Source organism: Thamnophis sirtalis, unplaced genomic scaffold (genome assembly GCF_051295495.1).
Source record: "Thamnophis sirtalis isolate CommonGarterSnake01/CBP01778 unplaced genomic scaffold, rThaSir2_p1.2 scaffold_1, whole genome shotgun sequence".
Classification (NCBI taxonomy): domain Eukaryota; kingdom Metazoa; phylum Chordata; class Lepidosauria; order Squamata; family Natricidae; genus Thamnophis; species Thamnophis sirtalis.
Window position 1 is genome coordinate 166,733,124 of NW_028261381.1, and position 26,015 is coordinate 166,759,138.

Here is a 26,015-nt window from a genome sequence, read left to right on the forward strand (position 1 = left end):
AAAGAAACGTCTTTCCGGGTTCGGCTCCAAGTGGGGAAAAAGACACTGGAGACATGGAGGCTGCTTGGAAAGATGGTTTAATGGTGGACAGGACCACATGGCTTGAGTCCAGAACAGAAAAGGGAGATCACATGCTTCAATGTTGGTGGAGAAGAAGAGAGAAGGGCTGAGATGATGAAAGTCCCTGGTTTTATGCCCTCTGTGGCCTTTGATCTTGATTTTGTATTCTGATTGGTTGTGAGACTCCCATGGGGCCATGCAGGGGCAACTTTCTAGGCTGCATTTTGAATCCAGGTTTGGTTGAGTTCTCAGGTGCCATGTGGTGAGTGGGTAAAGGCTAATCATGTCTTAATCCCATCCCCCTGGAGCTGCTGGTGAAGTCTTTATTATGTAAAGTGGACTAGCTTGGGCATCTTAATGGTCCATTGACAAAGGGGGATGGGCAGGAAGCTGCAGGGAGCTATTCTGTCTTTAAAACATGTTTCTTTCTTTTCACACCCAGGGAAATGTAATATTCTGCCTTTTCAATATTTCCTAGGATATTTCATTTTTCTGGGAGAGGGCTGGGTGATAACTTCCTACAGTAGTATGTACATATTGTTTGTATCTCCAAGTATAGAGATAAAAACCCTCTACATACATACCACTCAAAAGAGACAATCCAAACACCCAAAAGGAAACAAAAAGATCCAAACAACGTGTAGGAAGTTAGCACCCGCCCCTCTCTTAGGAAAATAAAATATTTTAGGAAATATTAAAAAGGGCAGAATAATTCCCCTAAAAGGGAGGCAGAAACTCAGCCTCTCCCCACCTTTGTCAATGGGCCATTAAGGCCTGAGCCAGCTCATCTGCAGCACAAGAGACATGGCCCTCAGGACATCATAGGATTAGCCCTCTATCCATCTCACCACATGGCATCTGGGAAGATTACATCAGCCAGAAAGGCTCAACCAAGCCTGGGACACAGACAGCCTACAAAGTTAGCTAAGACCCCCGACGCCTGGGAGTCTGACCACCAATCAGAATATATTTCTTACACAGGAACAGGAAGCTCCAAGGCGCGGCCCAAGAGAGGGTCTAAAACTCAGGCTCTCTCAGCATCTCTTCCCTTTTTCCCCCCAAGTTCTTCAAGGCATGTGATCCCCCTCCCCTCCCAGGACCTCAAGCCATGTGGTCCTGTCCACCATTAAAAACCATCTTTCCAAGCAGTCTCCATGTTTCCAGTGTCTTTCTCCCTACTTGGAACTGAACCCAGAAGGACATTCCTTCCAACAATTTCCTCACCAGCAGCCAGTCTCCACGAGCACAGATTAACGTCAAGATTAAGACGAAACCAACAATCAAGAAGAAACAATATCCCAAATCAAGGAACTACAAGTGCAAATAAACAAGCTAGCAGTAAATAACAGTCTAATCAAGGAACCACCAAGAACACTCCCACCAACACTGGCAGCGCGAGACGCCAGTGTATAAAAATAAGAGCAAACCCTTTTAGCACTGATGATGTTACCTAGTTTGGTAATGAAATGTCTGCAAGAAAACCACCAAGCTCAGACAGTGCTAAGGACCCTGCATGGGCTACAAATATTCTCTTTTGTCAATATGAAATTTACCTGATGATGACACATTGATTCTCTCCATCAATGAGCATATTGCGGTACATGTTGTCTGTGAGAGCATAGATGTGAGGTGGATTCTCATACTGAGCCTAGAATATAAATCGGAGGTCCACAGTCAGGAATTAATCTTTGTATTCATGGTTTGAGTTTTACTTTCTTGTTTCTAATATATATATAAAAGGGCTTTATGTTTACAGTGATTTTTACTTTTTGACTCCTGCAAATGGCCTAATAACAAACAGGGGAGAAAATTCCCACCACACCACATGAAGCAATTAAATTTAATTAAACATATTACATTGTAATAAATAAACAGATTACGTACATGAATTTGTGCTAGTCTGTGATTTCGATAAACTGAATTGATTGATAACATACATGAATTAATCTGAGCTCATGGATTTAAAGGGACATAAAATTGAAATAAAACCAGCATTTCTGGGGATCATACCAAAAATCAATGTAATGTATCATCCTGATTTGCTGGATAATACCTGCAACCTGATGTAATGCAATAGTTCTTCTACGTTTCTTGCTTTAATTTGCAAAATCTTAGATCAAATCGTTATTTTCACCAGCCTTTCTCAAAGGTTTTGGAAGAAAGAGTGATATCGTTATACAAACCATTTTACTGGGTGAATTAAAAATGTAACTGGATAACAAAATAGATTGTAAGAAATTCAAGGAATGGGATCGTTCAGATTTCTTGGCTCTTATATTCATTTTTCTCATTGAATAAACTCACCGCTCCTTGATAGAGTTCAATTTCTCGATCTGTGAAGTAGGGCATCTGCTTAAAGGGGTTGACAGATATAAGGACTGGTCCAATATAGGTCTGAGCATTGCTTTATTAAGGTCCAGAAAAAAAAAAAAAAGGTCCTGTGATTTCTTTAAAAATGTTTGGGCGCAAAAACCCAGAGATTTGCAGCCACTGCGGCTGACATCTCGTAGGCCAGACAACGTGCACTGAAAAAGTGGGAATATTGAGATATCAAACTATACCTGCAAGATATCCATAGACACTTTCCTAACTGCAGATCCTTTGTCTTCATGCCTGAATATAGACTTATATTATAGCAATAGCAGTAGACTTATATACCGCTTCATAGGCCTTTCAGGCCTCTCTAAGCGGTTTACAGAGAGTCAGCATATTGCCCCCAACAATCTGGGTCCTCATTTTACCCACCTCGGAAGGATGGAAGGCTGAGTCAACCCTGAGCCGGTGAGATTTGAACCGCTGACCTGCTGATCTAGCAGTCGCCTGCAGTGCTGCATTTAACCACTGCGCCACCTTGGCTCTTGGCTCTATATGCGGATATAGATATATGTATACATATAGCAATAGCACGTAGACTGCTTCAAGTGCTTTTACAGCCCTCTCTAAGCAGTTTACAGAGTCAGCATATTGCCCGCAACAACCTGGAACCTTATATAGGTACCATATAGGTAGTCCTTGACTTATGACCAGTTGCTTAGTGACTGTTAGAAGTTATGACCGCCCCTCCCAAATAGCAATAGCACTTAGACTTATATTACTGCTTCACAGTGCATTTACAGCCCTCTCTAAACGGTTTACAGAGTCCCCAACAATCTGGCTCCTCATTTTACCCATCTCAGAAGGATGGAAGGCTGAGTCAACCTTGAGCCGGTGAGACTCGAATTGCAGGCAGCCTGCAGTCAGCAGAAGTAGCCTGCAGTACCCTATTCTAACCACTGCGCCACCACGGCTCTAGGTAGTTATAACCCAGTTCTGAACTTCCAATGGCTGCCCGTTCTGTGATCACATGTCCGCATTTCAGATGCCTGGCAACCAGCCTGCATTCATGGCGGTTTGCAGCGTCCTGCAGTCATGTGCCCATAATTTATGAGATTTTTTGCTGAAAACTGGTATTGACTTCCAGTTTTTGGCAAACCCCACCCTCAACCTCACGAACAATGGTTTCATGTAACAACAGCCGGAAAAGCAGGCAGGCTCCATTACAGTTCTCACAATGGTTGACGGAACAAAAGGCTTTTTCTGATCAAATGTACTCAATTGATCCTTTCAATATCCCCTCTCATCATTCTACCCCCCCCTCTTTAAAATAAGGATAAAAGCAGGGATGAAATGCTACTGGTTCTGACCAGTTCACTAGAACCAGTAGTAAAAAAAAAAGCTTTAAAAATGGAGGGGAAAAAAGGTTCTGTGACACTCAGTTTTGCTGTGTGATCGTCGGAAGCTTTTTTTTTTTCATTTTTAAAGCATTTGTAAACTATTCGCTGGAACCAGTAGTAAAAAAATGCTTTAAAAAGTGTGTGTGTGGGGGGGGGGAGAAATGGTTCTGATGATTGTGCGGATCATCTGTGAGTGCGCGATCGCTGAACCCTCTTTATTTCACTTTTTAAAGCATTTTTTTACAACCTATTCGACCGAACCGGCAGGGAAAAAAATGCTTTAAAAAGTGGGGGAAAGTTGGCCACGCCCACCCGGTCACATGCCCTCTCCAAGCCACGCCCACAGAACCGGTGGCAAAAAATTAGCTTTCACCACTGGATAAAAGGATACGAAAATATAATCATCCATGTAACGTTTCTTCAGATTTTCCACGATGGCATCTTCATGAATTTTGGAGAGCAAGACCATGTCATCCACCCCGCTCTGTTTGACATTGTGGCTTTGCCAATGAAAGCGTTCCTTGCTGCCCTTTAAGAGAGAAGAAGAAGAAAAAAAAGAGATTTAATCCATGAGAAAGTAACTCTGGATTACATTAGTGATCAATCAATTCTTCTTTGCTCAGGCTGGAGTGGATGGAGTTATAGCCAACACACCTGGAAGACACCTGGTTGAAGAAGTATGAGATACAGGTAGTCCTCAACTTACAACCATTCGTTTAATCACCATCTTCTTCTAACGACCCCTTAATCCCTTGCGGGGTGGAGTCTGGGCAACTGAATGGAGCTAGCAGTGTGTTTTAATGGCCGGATGCCATTCTTGTCGCCAATGCGGAGTTTTGTTCAGCAGATATATTCTCAGTGTGCCCAAAGAGAAAAATATCTGCCTCTCCCTAGGATCGAACTCACAGCCTTGTGATTGTGAGTTGAGAGTTCCACCTCTAGGCCACCACACCACTCTATACAACCATTTGTTTAATGACCATTCAAATTACAACAGCACTAAAAAAGTGACGTATGACCATTCTTATATTTACGACTGTTGCAGCATTCCCCATAGTCATGTGATCAAATTTCAGGTGGTTGGCAAATAGCATGTATTTATGATAGTTGCAGCATCCTGGGGTGCTGGGATTGTCACCTGAAACCTTTCTAGCGAGCTTCTGTCAAGTAAATGATATCATGATTCACTTAACAACGGCAAAGATTTGTTTAACGACAGTGCCAAACAAGTCATAAAATGTGGGCACGACTCGCTTAATAACTGCCTTGTTTAGCAATAGGAACCTTAGGCTCAATTGTGGTTATAAAAAGGGATTACATGTAACATGTAAATCTTGCAGATTTTTTAAAAAAACTAAAATTGCATTTGTAATAAACCACCCTAATCCTAACCCTAACCTTTGTATATCTTCAGGTTTTGGAAATAGAGCTTTTATTTGGCACCTCTGGTTTTAATCTTTAATCTTTAATCCAATCATCCTCAAGGGGAAAACAACTCAAGAAGCTTGGGAAATTTTGAAAAATCAGATTACAAAAGCCCAGTCTAGCACAATACCAATGGAGAAGAAAAATAACAGCTCCCAAAAGAAACCAGCATAGCTGCATAAAGAACTCTCTGACAAATCGAAAGACAAAAAAAGATAAGTATAAAAAGTGGAAAGAGGGGGAATATCAGCAAATAGCCCGAGCAAATAGCCCGATAAAGTGAGGAAAGCTAAGGCTCACAATGCAGAAAGGCTTGCCACAAAAGTAAAAAATAACAACACTTCTTCCAACATGTTAAAAACAAGAACAAAGTTAAGGAAACAATTGGTCCATTGCTGGGAGAAAGTGACAAGAAGGTGACAAGCAACAGGGAGAAAGCAGAACTATTTAACTCATTTTTTGTATCTGTCTTTACACAAAGGGATAAAACAGTCCAACCTATCAAAAACAGCACCACAAACATCAGATTAGGAACACAAGTTGAAATAGGGCAGAAAATGGTAAGTGAGCACCTGTCTACCCTAGACGAGTTCAAATCACCAGGACCGGACGGATTACACCCCAGGGTTTTGAAGGAACTAGCAGATGAGATCTCAGAACCACTGAACTATATCTTTCAGAAATCCTGGAGTACCGGGGAACTGCCAGAGGACTGGAAAAGAGCTGATGTGGTTGCCATCTTCAACGAAAAAGGGAAAAAAATAGATCCAGGAAACTATAGACCTATCAGCCTGACCTCAATACCAGGAAAGATTCTGGAAAAGATAATCAAGCAACGAATTAGCGAATACCTAGAAGCAAACAAAGTAATAGCCAAAAGCCAACACGAGTTTGTCAAAAACAGATCATGCCAGACTAATCTTATTGCATTCTTTAACAAAGTGACAAAATTAATGGACCAGAGGAATGCCGTTGATATAGTTTACTTGGACTTCAGTAAGGCATTTGACAAGGTAGACCATAACCTACTACTAGATAAAGTAGAAGAATGTGGGTTGAACAGCATCACCAGATGGCTTCGTAAGTGGCTGACCAACCGCACTCTGTTTTAGGCCCAGTACTCTTCAACATCTTCATCAATGATTTGGATGAGGGAATAAATGGGGAACTCATCAAATTTGCAGATGACACCAAGCTGGCAGGAATAGCCAACACTCCAGAAGACAGGCTTAAGATACAGAAGGATCTTGACAAACTTGAACATTGGGCACTATCTAATAAAATGAAATTCAATGGTGAAAAGAGTAAGGTTCTACATTTAGGCAAGAAAAACGAAATGCACAGGTACAATATAGGTGGTACCTTCCTCAATAGTAGTAACTGTGAGAGGGATCTTGGAGTCCTAGTGGACAACCATTTAAATATGAGCCAGCCGTGTGCAGCAACTGCCAAAAAACCCAACACAGTTCTAGGCTACATAAACATAGGGATAGAATCAAGATCACGTGAAGTGTTAAATACCACTTTATAATGCCTTGGTAAGGTCACACTGCATTCAGTTTTGGTTGCCATGATGTAGAAAAGATGTGGAGACTCTAGAAAGAGTGCAGAGAAGAGCAACAAAGATGATTAGGGGACTGGAGACTAAAACACATGACGAACGGTTGCAGGAACTGGGTATGTCTAGTTTAATGAAAAGAAGGACTAGGGGAGACATGATAGCAGTGTTCCAATATCTCAGGGGTTGCCACAAAGAAGAGGGAGTCAAACTATTCTCCAAGGCACCTGAGGATAGAGCAAGAAGCAATGGGTGGAAACTAATCAAGGAGAGAAGTAACTTAGAACTGAGGAGAAATTTCCTGACAGTGAGAACAATTAATCAGTGGAACAGCTTGTCTTCAGAAGTTGTGAATGCTCCAACACTGGAAGTCTTTAAGAAGATGCTGGATAGCCATTTGTCTGAAACCGTATAAGGTTTCCTGCCTAGGCAGGGGGTTGGACTAGAAGACCTCCAAGGTCCCTTCCAATTCTATTATTCTATTCTAAATGATAAGGGTTTCTGTTGATTATGTTTGAAGAAGAAAGAGGGAAAATGTAAGGACAAGAACCTGAAACTGTGAGCCACATTTCTGGTGGGATGTGTGAATTCCTCCTGAGCTTGCAACATATCCAAGCTTGTTACAGTACTTGAAGAAAAATCAAAAGCTTTAGAGCAGCTGGGGAGCATACTTTACATGATGAAAAAGGCTGAGGATGTATCAAGTATAACAAAGGACGTTTTACAACTGAAACAACAGAACTATTATCCCCCCTCCTGGGCGTCCCTTTCTTATTACCTTTATTTCTTTATATGAGAAATCCCATTATTTTTATTTATCATAATTGTATAGCTGTCCATCTCATAAGAAAATGACTCTGTTGGCATACTGTCAGGCCTGGAAGCCTGCCACATTTTCTATTGTGGAAAAATGGGAGAGGGGAATTACGTAAATGGAATATGGGAGATATATAGTCAAAACAATATTCCTTTCTCAGAAAGTCAAGGTCATCTTGTCCTGCATCTGGAGTGGCGTGACTGGGAGGCATCTCCAGTTGGGACGGTGCCTGATTGGGCCATGTGACTGACATGTGGGTGTTGGGGCAGGGACTTGGACTTTCTTTTGAGTGGGGAAAACCTGGAAGCTTTCAGATTCGGGTTTTCCCAGATTTGCCAATATGACATCTCTAATAAAATGAAACTTTGAGGAAACTCAAGTCTCAGAGTCTTTCGTTGGGGGTGTTACTTGGAACCCTGACACATATAATATTTATTTTTGGGAAATATTTACAAGTTCTCTTCATCTTGTTCTCATCTATAGATAGATAGATAGATAGATAGATAGATAGATAGATAGATAGATAGATAGATAGATAGATAGATAGATAGATAGATAGATAAACACCCCCACAACATGAATAAACGTGATGATACCTCCCACCTACCAGACATCTGGAAACCATCCCTAGTCAACAAACGAGCCCCACCCACCACCCAGGCCGTTACAACACGAAACAGCAATAGACACACAGCCAGCACCAATCAGCACCAATCTACCAATCATGATACAACCACATAACCAATCATTCCACTTATTGAAACAAAGCCAGCACTCCACCCCCCACCAAGATTTATAGAAAGACGGCAGCTCCGATCACACTTTAAGCCCAAAACCCAGCCTGAAGATGGCGAGTGAGACCTCGCTGAAACGTTGCCAAGACAATCTCAATCTTACACGGGAAAAGACCTGAATACAACAAGACCAGCATATATGTATGTATGTATGTATGTATATACTGTATGTATGTATGTATGTATGTATGTATGTATGTATGTATGTATATATGTATGTATGTATGTCTCTATCTCTATCTCTATCTATCTCTGTCTCTGTCTCTGTCTCTATCTATCTCTATCTCTATCTCTATCTCTATCTCTATCTCTATCTCTATCTCTATCTCTATCTCTATCTCTATCTCTATCTCTATCTCTATCTCTATCTCTATCTCTATCTCTCTCTATCTATCTCTGTCTCTGTCTCTGTCTCTGTCTCTATCTCTATCTCTATCTAGCTATTTATCTAGTTATTTTTCTCTTTCTTTCTTTCTATCTATCTATCTATCTATCTATTTATCTATCGATTTCTGGTTATGAGACACTTTTATTTTTTTCCTTTTGTTTATATGTCTTTGAGATATCACGGCCAGGTGGAATGTAGGTGAGATAAAGGGCAGTAGTTTATGTATTTAGAGGACTACCCAATCAGCATTATCAGTCTCTAAGACTTAGACTTATATACCACATCATAGTGCTTTTACAGCCCTCTCTAAGTGATTTACAGAGTCAGTCCTCATTTTACCGACTTCGGAAAACAGCACCTAGCATGAAAGTCAACTAATAATAAATAAAATGGTAGCAAGCCTTAACATTAATTAAGTAGTTAAAATTAATGAAAGAATTAAGCAGAAATTTCCTAATGGTAAGAACAATTGCCAGTGTTCCAATATCTCAGGGGTTACCACAAAAAAGAGGGGATTAAGCTATTCTCCAAAGTACCCGAAGGCAGGACAAGAAGCAGTGGATGGAAATTTGCCAAAAAGAGATTGTAGGAAGGTAGCACCCACTCCTCTCCTAGAAAAATGAAGCATTTTAGGAAATATTAAAAGGGCAGAATATTTCCCCTAAAAGGGGAGGCAGAAATTCAGCCCCCACCTTTGTCAATGGGCAATTAAGGCCTGGGCTAGTCTATTCTACACAACAAAGATCTACCTCCTTCAGGCAGAGCCATAATAGGAATCCCAAAGCCCTTTCATTACATCATCACCCAGCAAGAGTCAACCAAGCTTGGGACTCAGAACAGCCTACAGAGTTGCCTTGGCAAGGCCCCATGAGAGTCTGACAACCAATCAGAATACAAGCTCAAATTCAAAAGCCCAGAGAGGGAGGGCATAAAAGGCATCTCTCAGCATCTCCTCCCTTTTTTGCCCACGACCTCAAACCATGCGATCCTGTTCATCATCAATAAACCTTCTTTCCAAGCAACTTCCATGAATCCAGTGTCTTTTTCCCCACTTGGAACTGAACCCAGAAGGTTATTTCTTCCCACATGATCCAACCTACAGCTAAGGAGAAATTTCCTGGCAATGAGAATAGAGAATTTCAGAATTGGAAGGGATCTTGGAAATCTTCTACTCCAATCCCATGCTCAAGACCCTATCCCATTCCTGACAAATTACTGTCCAATCCAGTGGTGAAATTCATTTTTTTTACTACCAGTTCTGTGGGCGTGGTTTGGTGGGCAGTGGTTTGGTGGGCATGGCATACTGCAAAATCTCCATTCCCACCAGAGGTGGGTTCCTACCAGTTTGCAACTATTCGGTAGAACCGGTTCGTCAAATCTACCGAACCGGTTAGAAGAGGTTCCACCAGTGGACCCGGGAAGCAGGCCACACCTACAGAAGAGGTTCCAAAATTTTTTGAAACCCACCACTGGTCCTTGGATATGATTATTCTACACTATCATGCTCCTATTTATAAAACTCAGTGCCTCTGTGAAAGGTAAGGATGACTGCTGTGTTTGTGGTGCAATCAGAACATTGCGTGTGTTGAAGTTGTTTTAACGCAAACCAAAGATGCCTTTTAAAAAACAAGTTTACATCATATTCTGATGCATGCCAGTGCTGTGTGTGAGGTAATTTAAGGTGGTTCTGACAAGTGTCGTCGGCATCTTCATATCCGGTCACATGGACGGCAAGCCACTCCCATCCAGTCACATGGGTGGCAAGCCACTCCCACAAAGGAGGCCACACCCACAGACTAGGTTCGAACAATTTTTGAAACCCACCACTGATTCCCACCCCACTCTGGGGCCAGCCAGAGATGGCATTTGCTGGTTCTCCGAACTACTCGAAATTTCCACTACCGGTTCTCCAGAACCTGTCAGAACCTGCTGGATTTCACCCCTGGTCCAATCTCTTCCTAAAAAGCTCCAGTGATGGAGGACCCACAATTTTCTAGAGGCAAGCTGATCGACTGATTAATTGTTCTGTAAGCTCAGTAGGTGGAAGTAGCCATCAGAAGGAGACAGGGAAGATACTGTGCTTTGCTGGAATTTAGAGTCCTGCAGAGGAAACAGGATCTGAATATTTAGAGGAAGCAGAGTAGAGAGGGCAGAAGAGGAGATGGGAGGGTGTAATTAGCCCTAAAAGGCCAAGAGGATGCAACCTGGCCCAATCAGAAGAAAAAGAAAAGAGTCTTGCTGTTTGGTGACTCTGCTCAATGAAGAACTGAAACCAACGTATGTCAGCCAAGCCCATCGGTCTGTGAAGTCTCTTGTCTTTCAGGAAATTCCTGACGTCTCCTGCTTTTCATTTTTCTTTTTCTTTGATTTAACGGCAAGACAAGAGAGCACTCCCAAACACAAAAGAAAGCCGGGTTTGATTACACAGTGGAGAAAAGCAGATACTATATTATAGGGATGAAAACAAACGAAATGCAGTCGAAAAGAAAACCGATTGGTAAAAGAAAGAGAATTAAAACGCATTCAGCCTGTAAGCTTCCAAAGGTAGTCCTCGACTTACGACCACAAGTGAGCCCAAAACTTCCGTGGATAAGCAAGACGGTTGCGAAGTGAGTTTTGCTCCATTTTACAACTTTTCTTGTGACAACTGTGAAGTGAATCACTACAGTGGTTAAATGAATCGTTCAACGATTAAGCGAACCTGGATTCCCCCGTTGACTTTGCTTGACGGACGCCTGCTGGGAAAGTTAGAAATGGTGATCACGTGACCTCCATCCGAGTTCCGCAACTGTCATAAGTACCAGTCAGTTGCCGAGCGTCTGAATTTTGATCACATGGGAATGCGGCTACTGTCTACTTGTGAAAAAATGATCAAAAGTCACTTTTTTCAGTGCCATTGTAACTTCTAGTGGTTACTAAACGAATGGTTATAAGTCAAGAACTACCTGTAATTAATTCTTGACACTATAGAAACGTATCTTCAGAACCGTGGTGGCACAGTGGCTAGTATACAGTATTGCAAGCAAACCAGGGGTGGGTTGCTGCCAGTTTTACTACTGATTTACAATGCGCACGCTCTGTGTGTGTGTGTGTGTGTGTGTGTGTGTGTGTGTGCGTGCTGTTCAATGTAAATTGTTCTCCGTGCATACGCTTACGCGCAGTCACTAAAAACCAAAATGGTGGTGGCTCAGCAGCGGTGAGAGAACTGGTTCAGGAGCGTGGCAGGCCTGGGTTGCTGCTGGTTCTGTGACCCAGGCCTGAATTCCACAACCGGTTCGACCGAACTGGGCCGAACCAGGAACAACCCACCTCTGAAGCAAATTCTGACAACTGTTGGGAGTTCGATTCTCACTGGCTCAAGGTTGACTCGTCTTTCCATCCTTCCAAAGTCAGTAAAAATGAGGACCCAGATTATTTGGGGGAAAATATGTTGACTCTATAAACTGCTTAAAGAAGTGCGTAAAGCACTTTGGAGCGGTATGTAAAACTAAGGGCTGTAGCTATTACTATCTTCTCGTTTTTAGAACCCAGACTTCTCAAAAATAGGTAATAGACTCATATCCTGGACCAGTTCCTTAAAATTAGAAGGGTGTTTCCCTCCCTTGTGTTGACAACTTTTTTTTCCTTCTGAGGATATAAAAAGGCACGAGAAGATCGGCAATCCTGGGCAGGCAGGACTTAGTTGAGGACATGGGGACAGCAAGAAAATTGGAGGAATGTGGCCAGGTAATGATGAGTGAGACTGATTTAAGATCAGGGGTGCTATTTTCTTACCGCAATTTTTGGAGTATAAGATGCATCTTTCCCCCCCCCATCAAAGAGGGTGAGAATCTGGGTGCGTCTTATACACTGAATACAGTATTTTTGGCCTCCCAAAGCCCCGCCTCCTTCACAAAAATGGACGTGCAGAGGGCTTGGGAGGCCTGCAAAGTGCTCCTCGGGGCTGGGGAGTGCAAAAACGAGTGAAAAACGGCCCATTTTTTTGGTTCGGTTTTGCTCCCTTATCCCCCCGGAGCACACTACAAGCTTCCTAAAGGCTATGCATGCCCTTTTAAAGGAAAAAATAGTCCCATTTCTGCAAAAATGGGCTGGTTTTTGCTCATTTTTGCCCCCCCCCCCAGCCTGCAGAAGCACTTTGCAGGCTCCGTTTTTCACAAACAAATGAGGCGTACAAAGGGTTTAAGAGGCCTGCAGAGTGCAAAAACTTTTTAAAAAATCTACCTCTTCAAAATCTTGGTGTGTCTTATACTCCGAAAAATATGGTTCCTTCCCTACTGGTTTGCAAATGTGAGTATCTGCGCATGCAAATGCCGCTCTCACATGCGCCACTTCTGTGTATGTGCTCCGCCTTCCGCGCATGCACTTTGCCTAAAAAAAGGGCCTAAATGGGATGCCGTAGAGCCGGGGTGGGTGGGGCCACTAACGATTTCCGCTACCGGTTCGGGTGAACCGGTCCAAACCGGTAGAATGCCACCTCTGTTTAAGATGTCCTTTAACAAATAACAGTACAGGTTGTCCTTGACTTATGACCATTTGTTTAGCAACTGTTTGAAGTTACAATGGCAGTGAAAAAAATGACTTGCGACTGGCCCTCACACTTACAAGCAGGACAGCATCTCCATGGTGACAGAATCGAAATTTGGTTGCTTGGAAACCGACGTGCATTCGTTATGGTTGCAGCATCTTCCTGAAGTCTCCTGATCACCTTTTGCAACCATCCCAGCTGGCTTCCAACAAGCAAAGTCAATGCGGGAAGCCGAATTTGCTTAACAACTTCATGAGTGACTTGACAACTGCAGTGATTCACTTAAAAAACCTTGACAAAAAAAAGATCAGGCATAACTTAACATCTGCCTGGTTTAGCAGTGCGAAATTCTGGTCATAAGTCAAGAACTACCTGTCCCGAAGGTGGTTTTTCAAAAGGCACTTAGTTTTTCTTGAAAGGCGTTTCTCTTCTCCTTCAAGAAGTTTGCTTCAGCTTTTCAGAGAAGCTTCTTGGATGGGAAAGAAAAGAAAAGAAAAAACAGAAAGTCCAGTTCTGCCTCTTGAAAAAGCACCTTTGGGACAACCATGAACCTGGATGACTGGGAATCTCCATAGCAGTAGCACTTAGACCAGTGATGGCAAACCTCTTCAGCACAGAGTGCCCAAACCAGAACGCACGTGCATGCATGCCAGCCAGCTGGTACTTTGCGTGTGGTGGAGTGCTGAAAACCCGAAGACCAGATGGCCAATGCGTGCCAGTCAGTTGCCCTTTGGGTTTTCTGCACATGTGAAGACCAGCTGGCTGGTGTGTATGGCACGCACCGGAAACCAGAAAAGCAGCTGGCCATGATGGGCGTGTCCACAGAGAGGGCTCTGGGTGCCACCTCTGGCATGGGTGCCATAGTTCACCATCACAGACTTAGACTTATATACCGCATCATAGTCCCTTTACAGCCCTCTCTAAGTGATTTACAGAGTCAGTCCTCATTTTACCGACCTCGGAAAGATGGACGGCGGAGTCAACCTTGAGCCTGGTGAGATTTGAACTGCCGAACTGCAGCTAGCAGCCAGCTGAAGTAGCCTGCAGTACTGCACTCTAACCACTGCGCCACCTCCGCTCTATAGACATCAAGAAGCCCCTGTACTCCTGTAAACTGATGGAAGCTTTCACAGCTAGTGTCAATCCAATGGGGATGGCTTCTAGGTGAAAAAAACCATAGTCTAAGAATTTGGTATCCTGATATTTCACCGGGCATCTGTGACTAGCAGATGCGACTAGCAGTAATTGGCTGAGTTCCTGTACAGTATTTTTCACAGAACTATTTTAACTTTGGATCGTGTTATCAGAATTCTGGAAAGTCTGATTCGTTCTCTGTCCAGGTGAATTTGCCATTGTTCTGTCCAGGTTAATTTGTAATCACTGTCAAAATGACACGATCTTAGAAAAGTAGATCAGAGCTTATTAGTCCAGAAACCTATCACCAATTAGGTAGTTTTTTACTTCTATTCTGACACCATCTGAGCAGTGGTGGCATTCAGCCAGTTCTGGCGAGCCGTTAGCGGAAATTTTGAGTAGTTCAGAGAACTGGCAAATACCACCACCTCTGACTGGCCCTGCCCTAGTGGTGCAATTCAGCCGGTTCTATCCGGTTTGGGCATACCAGTAGCGGTGGCAGCGGGAGGCTCCGTCCTCCCGCCCGGACGTCATCATGCCCCGTTTTTGATGCTCTGCGCATGCGTGCGCTCACATTTGCAAACCAGTAGCAAAGGTAAATTGATTTCACCCCTGTCCTGCCCTTATCTATGCCTCCTGAGTCCCAGCTGATCAGCTGGGTCTTTTTTGTTGCCCTGCACAAAACGGAGCTAGAAAGCGGGTTAATGGGATGGGGAGGGAACGGAGATTTTACAGTATCCTAAAGCATGCGCTCAGTGAACTGGTTGTTAAATCCCACACCTGGGCAAAAGGTCTGACTCCCTTAACAACTTCCTCCCTTAGAAACAGGAATTCTGTCCCAATTGTCGTTGTACGTTGAGAAATATTTGTATTATTTGGCGAGAAGTCATATAATCGCAGCCACTTGAAACAAAGCAAATATCAATGAGACAAGGACTTGCAAGGGGGAGGCTGAAATTCGTGAGGTATAATTATTTATCAACGAGGATGGATAGAAAAGATTTCAGCTCAGCATCTCTACAAGGCTGTCACATCAGGGCCGTAAATACTATCACTAGCAATGTTTCTCAACATCTGATTTAACATCTTACTGGTTGTCAAAATTTCCCCTACTGGTTCACCTGAACTGGTCCGAACCGGCTGAATACCATCTCTGATATATGGGTCAGTGTGTGTGTCAGTGGTGGGTTTCAAATCCTGTTGTGTGCGCATGCGTCTTAGCGCCTCTGTGACGCTCCAGCTGCTCCACAGAGCGTAGCGCAGGTGCTGTATGGACCATGCACGTGTGTGGAAGCACAGAAGCTTTTAAACACAGGTAAGGAGTTCAGGTGGGCAGGTGGGCCCTCCGGAGCACCATACTGGAACGGTACCTGGTGCTCCGGGCTGGCTCAGGTACACCTGTACTGGGACATACTGCCTGCGACCCACTACTGGTGTGTGTGTATGTGTGTTCCAGCATAACTCTGGAATGCCTTGAGCAATTTCATACAAACTTGGTTTCCTGAGACTTACTCTCAGGAAACAAATATTATGGGAGTAACACCCTTCGGGGTGTGTGTTCTGTTAAGATACAGCCTGTTGTGCCTTAAAATGGCTTCTACTGTACTGCCGTAAAATGGATTCCAGCGTACAGAGCAGTGGAGTTGCCATGGTAACAGCTTCACAGTATTCCACAAGGGGGCTCCCTCTGGTTAAGGGGGAAACATTTTCCCCCTATAAATAAATACCTAGGCAATGCTGAGTTATCGGCTAGTACAAGATAAATTTAAAACAAACACTTCCTCTTGGCCACCCTTATTCTGAATTTAGTTTGTTTTGGCTAATGCTTGTCCTTTGCAGCTGACTGGCCTACATGTTCAAAAGCCTGAGGTTCTTCACTGTTGCTGCAAGCAACACAACCTGAAGAGTTTATGCAGGATAACCGAAAATAAAGATACCACATCCTGTGCTGACCACTCAGTGCACTGAGAAAAATGCGGGTTGGGTTCTCTCTTTCAGTTAAAAAAAATAAATCTGCTAAACTTTTCAATTCACTGCCCATAATATCTTTATCCTGCCCAGGCTTGAGCTTTATGAGGGATTGTGCCAGCCAGGACCAAGATTAAGGAGAGTTGGCATCTGGTTTTTAAAAAAATCTTCGTTCATGATACAACATAAAAACACAGCCATTGAGAGACTGGTGAAGCGGCCGCAATAGTGCCTGCATTTTCTGCATTGCGTGAGAGCTGCATTACAGCCATTGGCAGCGTCTCACAGTCACATGACCAATGTTTTATGACAGTGTTGCTGTCATAAGTGGAATTGACTTATGGTGTTTAGCAAAAATCATGTCATAGCGAACAAGGGATTCATTTAACAACTGCGTAAAAAAAAACATCATAAAAGAAGATGACTTCTCTGACCAACCCGTTTTACCACTGTTATGAAAAGAGCCGTGGTGGCGCAGTGATTAGAATGTAGTAATGCAGGCGGACTCTGCCCACTGCCAGGAGTTCGATTCTTACCGGCTCAAGGTTGACTCAGCCTTCCATCCTTTTGAGGTTAGTAAAATGAGAACTAAAAATTGCCCTCACACTTCAGCAACACACCTTGGCCATCTCTCTGCCATGCTCTGTGTGTGTGTGTGTGTGTGTGTGTGTGTGTGTGTGTGTAAATAAATAATGGGTGTAACAGAACCCTATTCTAGCTGATTTTATCCTTTTGTTCCCTTTAAAATCTATAACCCTATCCTTACTCAAGTGTAAACTGCCTTTGCATATTCTAACTGACCGAGCTTCTATAGCTGTGATGGCAAATCTATGGCATACGGGCCGTCGCCAGCTACTCTTCTGATTTCCGGCGCACACATGCATGCCGGCCAGCTGGTCTTCACGGTCACCAGAGGGCCAGAAAATGGTCTGAAAACGGCCCAACATAGCTAAAAATGAGGCCATTTTGGGGCGTTTGGGGGGAGGGGGCTTTTTTGGCTGTTTTCAGGCTGCTTTTTGGGCCATTTTTGGGCCGTTTTCAGGCCATTTTCTGGACCGTTTTTGGCCTGAAAAACAGCCTGAAAATGGTCTGAAAATCAGCCCCAAAAAACAGGCTTGTGCCACCATTCAACTGTTCTTCGGGTTTCCAGTGCCCCAGCACCAGTGGTGGGATTCAAATAATTTAACAACCGGTTCTCTGCCCTAATGATTTCTTCCAGCAACCGGTTCACCAAACTGCTCAGAAAGTTAACAACCGGCTCTCCCGAAGTGGTGTGAACTGGCTGAATCCCACCACTGCCCAGCACACACACGTGGACACACACGGTGCTGAAAAGGCTCGCATCCCTATTCTATAGTATTGTTTCAGACTCTGCAATTCTTCCTCCAGGAAACTCACAAGTAGGAAGTGAAAATAACAATAGAGGTAGTTACCGGCCTATGACGGCAACTGAGCCCAAAACTTCTGTTGCTAAGCGACACACTTGTTCATTTGTTAAGCAGGTTCTGCTCCATCTTACCACCTTTCTTTCACTGCAACCGTCATCAATATGACTCAATTGCCAAGCACCTGAATTCTGATCACACAGCTATGGGGATGCTGCAACGGTCATCAAGTGTGAAAAACGGTCATAAGTTACCTTTCTCGGTAAGTAATTGTAATTTTGAATGATCCCTAAATGAATTGTTGTAACTTGAGGACTACTTATATTTCTTTATAGGTTCCCTTCAAGAACCTCTCCAAATGCGGTAACATCCCTAGACTATATTTATAGCTGTTCACAAAAACCTTCTTAGTGAATTTGTTTAATCTTTTAAAAGCAGGAATAGCAATAGCAATAGCAGTTAGACTTATATACCGCTTCATAGGGCTTTCAGCCCTCTCTAAGCGGTTTACAGAGTCAGCATATTGCCCCCAACAACAATCCGGGTCCTCATTTTACCCACCTCGGAAGGATGGAAGGCTGAGTCAACCCTGAGCCGGTGAGATTTGAACAGCCGAACTGCAGAACTGCAGTCAGCTGAAGTAGCCTGCAGTGCTGCATTTAACCACTGCGCCACCTCGGCTCTCTCAACTGAGAGAGGAAACTGAGGCTTGGAGTTTCCCAGTTCCCCCATTTTTCCACTGGGGTCTCAAGGCAGTTTATTTATTTGCTTATTCCATTTATATGCTGCCACTCTCTACCAATAAGGTGAAAGCAGTTCCTAGAACAGTGTTTCTCAACCTTGGCAACTTGAAGATGTCCGGACTTCAACTCCCAGAATTCCCCAGCCAGCATTCGCTGGCTGGGGAATTCTGGGAGTTGAAGTCCGGACATCTTCAAGTTGCCAAGGTTGAGAAACACTGTCCTAGAGAGAATGTACTACAGGGAGTCACTCATCGTTTTATCCTCATAAAAATAACAACCTAGCGAGGTTGATTGGTCTGAGATACAGTAATCGACTCAAAATTATGAGTTCTGAAAGGAAATGGGAACTTGATTTATAGTTTTGATGATTAGGCAGAATAGTTTATAGCAACTACAGCATCAGAAAGAAACTTATAGTTGTGCTTATAACTCCTGCAAAGGAGGAAACTGAAAGCTACTTTTTAATATTTTTTTCTATTTTTCTTTTACTAGGTCATGTCCCCACCCCACCCCAATTTGCTGCACTTTTAGCTCTCTCTTTGATTTGTTTTCTTCTTTTCTTTTCCTTAAATTATAACAGTCTGCATTAGTTTCTGCCTTCCTTCTTAAAATCTTTAATACAATTATACATATATATGCACGTACACCAGTCGTGGGTTTCGGATTCAATTCCAACCGCCGTGGCATCACCCACATGGATGTGCAAGGTGCGCGCACACATGCGTGTTGTGCGTGCATGTGCCGTACTTGCCTGCGACACTTCCGCAAGCCTCTGCGATGCTCCAGCTGCTCGACAGAGCGTCACACAGGTGTCATATGCGCCATGCGCATGCGCGGAAGCACCAAAAGCTTAAAGCACAGGTAAAGAGCTTGGACGGCCGGGTGGCCCCTCCAGAGCACCGTACAGGAACGTTACTTGATGCTCCGGGCAGGATCCAGTACGCCTGTACTGGGGTGTACTGTCTGCAATCCACCACTGACGTACACATACATACATACGTACGTACATACATACATGTATGTATATATGTATGTATGTGTGTGTGTATATACATATACATATACATACATGCATACATACATATTTAAATATAAATATAAATAAATAAAGGAACTTGAGCTTGGCTTTTTTGATTTCAGTTTGACTCTTACATCACTATTCTCCGTGACATCAGTATCATTTCCAAAGATATATACATACATACCAGTGGTGGGTTTCAAATTTTTTTTAGAACTTCTTCTATAGATGTGGCCTGCTTTGTGGGAGTGGCTTGCAAGCCATGTGATTGGGTGGGCGTGGCCAACTTGCAAAATGTGATGAAACTCACTTAACGCTCTTGCTTAGCAACCAAAATGTTGGCTCAGAAACTCTGGCATTTGAAGCACACAAGTCTTAAAGCTGTCAAGTGACAAGACCCTTGCACCCCTAACCCTTTAGAAAAAAAACCCAGGGGTGTTCAAACTTGACAGCTTTAAGACTTGTGGACTTCAACTCCCAGAATTCCTCCTCTCGCTCTTCATCTTGATGATGTGCGGACGGTTGGGGGGAGGGAGCTGGAACCGGTTCTAAACGGCACTGTAGATTTGTGGAACCTCTTCTATAGAAGAGGTTAGAACTGGCAGGAACCCACCCCTGATACATACATACCTACATAGACATAGACATAGACATAGACATAGACATACTTTGAACTTTAATAAAATTTGTATGCCGCCCATAAATATAACATAAATATAAAGGAACTTGAACTTGGCTTTTTTTATTTCAGTTTGACTCTTACATCACTATTCTTTGTGTCATCAGTATCATTTCCAAAGAGAAGAAGGAAGAACTGTCAATTTACATAAAATCTGCAGGTGTTTTATAGAAAGAGATGCTAACATGGAAATTATCAGTAAAGTCTACAGAGAATTCAGATTCAGATTTTTATGTAGAATAGAGAATGGAATAGAATTCTTTATTGGCCAAGTCTGATTGGACACACAAGGAATTTGTCTTTGGTGCAGATGCTCTCAGCATACATAAAAAGACAAGATGCTGTACATTCATCAAGAATCATAGGGTATAGCACTTAATGACATTACAATACAAATAAGCAATCACGAAACAATATCAATATAAATCGTAAGGATACAAGCAACAAAGTTACAGTCCTGCAGTCATAAGTGGGAGGAGATGGGTGATAGGAACGATGAGAAGACTAATAGTAATAGTAATGGAGCCTTAGTGGATAGTTTGACAGTGGTGAGGGAATGTCATAGTGAGGAAGGAATTGCCTTGCTAAGATGTACACTGGCTTACTTTGGATAATTCTAAGCTCTTTCATTCTTATGGGTCTCAGTCACTGCAAATACAGAATGTAAAAGTGGAATGCATGGCTACAGATAGTCCTCAAATTATGACTGCTCGCTTATCTACCCTTCAAAGTTACAATTTACCTTTAAAAAGGGAGTTACAACCTAGTTATTAAGCTCCAATGGTTGCCCGCCCCCCCTGCATTCACATGACAACGTTCGGCACTTGGCAATACCAACACATTTAAAGTCGGTTGCAGCATCCTGGGGTCACATGGCTGCATTTAATGATGGTTTGCCAAAAACTGGATGTTGCTTCCGGCTTTTAGCAAAACTGCACCACAGTAGGCAATGTCTTCGCTTTATGCAGGGGTCTCCAACCTTGGGAACTTTAAGACTTATGGACTTCAACTCCCAGAATTCCCCAGCCAGCATGGGTGGCTGGGGAATTCTGGGAGTTGAAGTCCACAAGTCTTACAGTTCCCAAGGTTGGACACCCCTGGCTTAATGATTGCGCTGTTCATTTTCATGACTGCTTCAAAAAAAAAGGGGCATAAAATCAGGTGACCGACCTCTTTTATGACCATCTTGATATATGACTGTATGGGTAGTCCTCGACTTACAATGGTTCATTTAGTGGCCAAAGTTATAACAAACCTAAAAAAAGTTTGATGAAAAGAAGGACTAGGGGAGACATGATAGCAGTCTTCCAATATCTCAGAGGGTGACACAAAGAAGAGGGAGTCAAGCTATTCTCCAGGGCACCTGAGGGTAGAATAAGAAGCAATGGGTGGAAACTAATCAAGGAGAGAAGTAACCTAGAACTAAGGAGAAATTTTTTGACAGTGAGAACAATTAATCAGCTGAACAACTTGCCTCCAGAAGCTGTGAGTACTCCAACACTGGAGGTTTTTAAGAAGAGATTGGACAACCATTTGTCTGAAATGGTGTAGGGTTTCCTGCCTAAGCAGGAGGCTGGAATAGAGGATCTCCAAGGTCCCTTGTTATAAAATGAAATGAAATAAAGTGACTTATTGTTGTCATATAACTCCTTGTGTAGGTGTGGCGGTCACCCATGGCCCAGTGCATAACAGGGCATGCGCAGCCACGCTGAACCACACAGGAAAAAAACAAGTCCCAAAAGATAAAACATCCTGACCAGGATATGACCATATATAGACAGAACTTCCCTGAGCAGTAGATTAGCAATTGTAGTTTGACAGGCTGTCTTAAATCACATGGTGATTGCTCCTCCTGCCTTTGTCCTATCTCAATAAAAGGGGCTCCCAGACCCCCAATCTGGGTCGCCTCATCCCGAGAAAGCTCGTGTCCGTGTCTTTTCTCAACATTGGCCTCATGAGCGAACCACGGGTATTTCACAACTTATGACTGTTTTTCATACTTACAAGTATTTCAGCAAGCCTGTAGTCACATGATCAAAATTCAGATGCTTGGCAACTGACTGATACAGCATTTAGCTGAGCAACTGGAGCATCACGGAGGCTTGTGGAGGCAGTAAGACGTGTGTGTGTGTGCACGGTGCACATGTCCATGTGGACACCACCTACTGCCCCCTCCCATTGCGCAGGAGGCCAACTAGGCCACACCCACCATGGCCATGCACGCCAAGCAACTGGGCAGAGAACCTGTTACTGAAAGTTTTGAAGCCCACCTCTGCACACAAGGGATTTGTCTCCAGTGCAGAAACTCTCAGTGTACAATGCAAAGCAACAGTGTAATAATTATTATAATTGTTTTTTTCAGCAGTCCAAACTATTTGTTAGGAAATAATTATTTGTTTGCTGTGAAAGTTGGACCATAAGGAAGGCTGAGCGCCAAAGAGTGGAGGCCTTTGAACTCTGGTGCTGGAGAAGACTCCTGCGAGACCCTTAGACTGCAAGGCGATCCAACCGGTCAGTCCTAGAGGAGATCAACCCTGACTGCTCTTTAGAAGGCCAGATCCTGAAGAGGAAACTCAAATACTTTGGCCACCTAATGAGAAAGAAGGACTCACTGGAGAAGAGCCTCATGCTGGGAAAGATTGAGGGCAAAAGAAGAAGGGGCCAACAGAGAATGAGGTGGCTGGATGGTAGATTTGGTAGATTTATTATAATTTATAGGCCGCCCTTTTCCCTGAGGGGACTCAGGGCGGCTTACAAAAACACGGGGAAGGGGGTACAAAGACGAAAAGCATAAGACAATACATAATATTAAAAAATAGAGCACAACATTCATTCATCATTCGGGAGGGGACGAACTAAGATTTTTATCCCCAGGCCTGACGGGATAGCCAGATCTTAAGGGCCGTGCGGAAGGCCTGGGCGGTGGTGAGGGTGCGGATCTCCACGGGGAGATTGTTCCATAGCGTCGGAGCTGCAACTGAGAAGGCTCTCCTCCGCGTAGTCGCCAGTCGGCACTGACTGGCGGATGGGATTCGGAGGAGGCCTACCCTGTGCGATCTGATGGGACGGAGGGAGGTAATTGGCAGAAGGCGGTCTCTCAAATAGCGTGGAGTCACCGAAGCAGTAGGCCTGAGCTTCAATGGACTCCAGAAGCTGGTAGAAGACAGGAAGGCCGGGAGGAATGTTGTCCATGGGGTTGCGATGGGTCAGACATGACTTTGTAACTAACACCACCAACAACTATTTGTTGGAGTCTGTATCTGTCGTGTTTGGTCGTATCTGTATTCTTGTCAGCTGGTTTGGTTTGAGCAAAAACTTAGGATTTGATACAGTTGCTGCTGTAAAGAACTATCGATTCAAAATAAATGTAAGAACAGGACCGATTCTGGAAATTAATCAAGAGTAAACAAGTACATCCTTCCCATTAAAATGTGGGTTTTAAAGTTGAGTGTTTAGCCGCATATTTCTGATGAGAATATTTCTTTAATAAAGTTCCAAAGCTCCATCCTTGTTTTATGTTTGAGCTCCTGGCTTAGTTGCATTCATAGAATTAACATTGTTACGAAGTACCAATTATCCTTTCCCATTAAGTCATTGAAAAACTATGTCATCTGTTCTCATCACATCACACTGAACCGTGATAGGGTTCGTTCGGTTTTTATTTAATGGGATCTGTACATCCTAATCCTTTGATTTGTAAACCATAGTTGATGGCCATATGTATCTTGTCTGAAGGCCATGCTAGATTTCTGAATGACTGGGGGGGGGGGGAACATAAGCTAAAAATGTTTGGTGGGGCAGGAGAATAATTAATGAGAGCCAAGGTGGCGCAGTGGTTAAATGCAGCACTGCAGGCTACTGCTAGATCAGCAGTTTAGCGGTTCAAATCTCACCGGCTCAGGGTTGACTCAGCCTTCCATCCTTCCGAGGTGGGTAAAATGAGGACCCAGATTGTTGGGGGCAATATGCTGACTCTCTGTAAACCGCTTAGAGAGGCCTGAAAGGCCTATGAAGCGGTATATAAGTCTACTGCTATTGCTATTGCTAATGGACTTCATTTCATTTTCAAACATTTTGCAAACTTTGGCATCTATCGGATGGGTGAATTTCAATGCCCAGAATTCCCCAGCCAGCTGGAGAATTATCAGAGTTGAAGTCTACCCATCTTAAAGCTGCCAAGATTATGAAACACTACATTGCACTATAATGTGGATTAAATATATTTAATGTGATTACTCTCCAGTTATGTATTTAATATTTTCCTTCTTTTATCACATCAAAAAGTTGTCGGTGGATGACACTTAAAGGAGTTAATGATCACGTATGCCTCATATGATCCTTTATTGTGTGTGTGTGTGTGTGTGTGTGTGTTTGTGTGTGAATCAGGCAACTATAGTTTGTTTTACAACTATGGTTAACCCAATGTGTGAACTCATTCTTAATACTGTGCAAAGGTTATGCAGAGTGTGAACCAAACTTGTTAAGTGGTTTTTCATATATCTCTAGATGTTCTGAAGATGAAAAAATTTCTCACCATTTGGAAAATGTCTCATAAGACTAAAATTGTGTGGTCTTTGGTTTCATGGCTGGTTTTTCATCAAAACGGGGGCATTTTCCCCTTCCCCCAGCCCTGCTGAAGCCTGCAGAGTGCTTCTGCGGGGGTGGGGAGGCAAAAATGGCCCGTTTTTCACAAAAATGGGATGCGGGATGGGAGCTTTGGGAGGCCAAAAATGGCTGTATTCAGTGTATAAGATGTACCAATATTTCCACGCTCTTTTTTTGGGGGGGTGCGTCTTATACTCCAAAAATACGTTAGTTACATAACATCATCAATGCTAGAAGGGAGTGAGGATTGCTTTCTGTTTATATACAATGATTTGCCTGATCAATGTCGGTGGGAATATTGTTTTCTTCTTGATAGTTCTTTAATTAATCTGCTGTTGACTGTTCGATTGTCTGAGTTGGTAGTTCCTTGACTGGGGTATTGCTTATTGCTTAATTGTTTGTCTGGTGTTAATTTTGGTGTCAATCCCTGCTTATCTGAATAATGATTGCCGGTGGGGTGTTTTAGTCTGTTGGTTTCCTTTTTAGCTTTTTGATTGTCTCTTTTGAATGGTGTGTATATGGTGTTTATCTCGATGTGCCAATCGATGGGTAGCAGAGCACATTCAAGAACACCAACCAGCAGTCAGAAGACATAATGAAAACTCATTAATGGCACAATGCACATATATATTTAACCATAGTTTCAATTATGAAATTGAAATTATGAATATAAATTATAAATTATGAAATTATGAATAATATGAAATTATGAAATTATGAATATCCTAAACCAAATTAAATCCAAATTCCTGGAAATTAGAGAATTCCTGGAAACTTGTCACCCGGAACAAACCAGCCATCAACAGGCACATAGAGATAAAGAAAGTTCACGCACCATTTAAAAGGAACAATCAAAAAGCTTGGACTGAAGCTCTCATTATCCTCCAGACAACAGTAGAACAGTGACAATGGTTTTCTCCCACTGGTTTTCACAAGAGATCTAGAGATGTCTGATATGTGGGTTTGTGTTGGAGGTACGAGTCTGGAAGCAGGAAGAGTTGGCATCTTTCATGCTCATATTTGAATTCCTTTATGACTTTGAAATTTCAACCTTGACCTTAATGCCTTCTTGGATAAGAGGGAGGAGTCTGAGATTGAAGGGCTTCAATTGATGCTTTGCTCAGGTTTCAATGTCTGCTTTGCTTCCAAGGCTCCAAAGGAAGATTTGGAGGTCTACCAACAACAGTGGTGGGTTGCAGGCGG

At 43.1% G+C, this 26,015-nt stretch overlaps 1 protein-coding gene across 1 annotated transcript in view; it reads right to left on the bottom strand.

The window, feature by feature from the left end:
* Positions 1 to 26,015, bottom strand: part of MYO1F (myosin IF) — an 87,567-nt gene that overhangs the window by 50,829 nt on the left and 10,723 nt on the right. The window contains exons 2-4 of the mRNA XM_087703089.1: positions 4,165 to 4,302; positions 2,365 to 2,454; positions 1,614 to 1,708 (exon numbers count right to left, since the gene is read on the bottom strand). Of these exons, the coding sequence (XP_087559215.1) occupies positions 1,614 to 1,708; positions 2,365 to 2,454; positions 4,165 to 4,302 (323 nt within the window). The remainder of the gene's footprint in view (positions 1 to 1,613; positions 1,709 to 2,364; positions 2,455 to 4,164; positions 4,303 to 26,015) is intronic.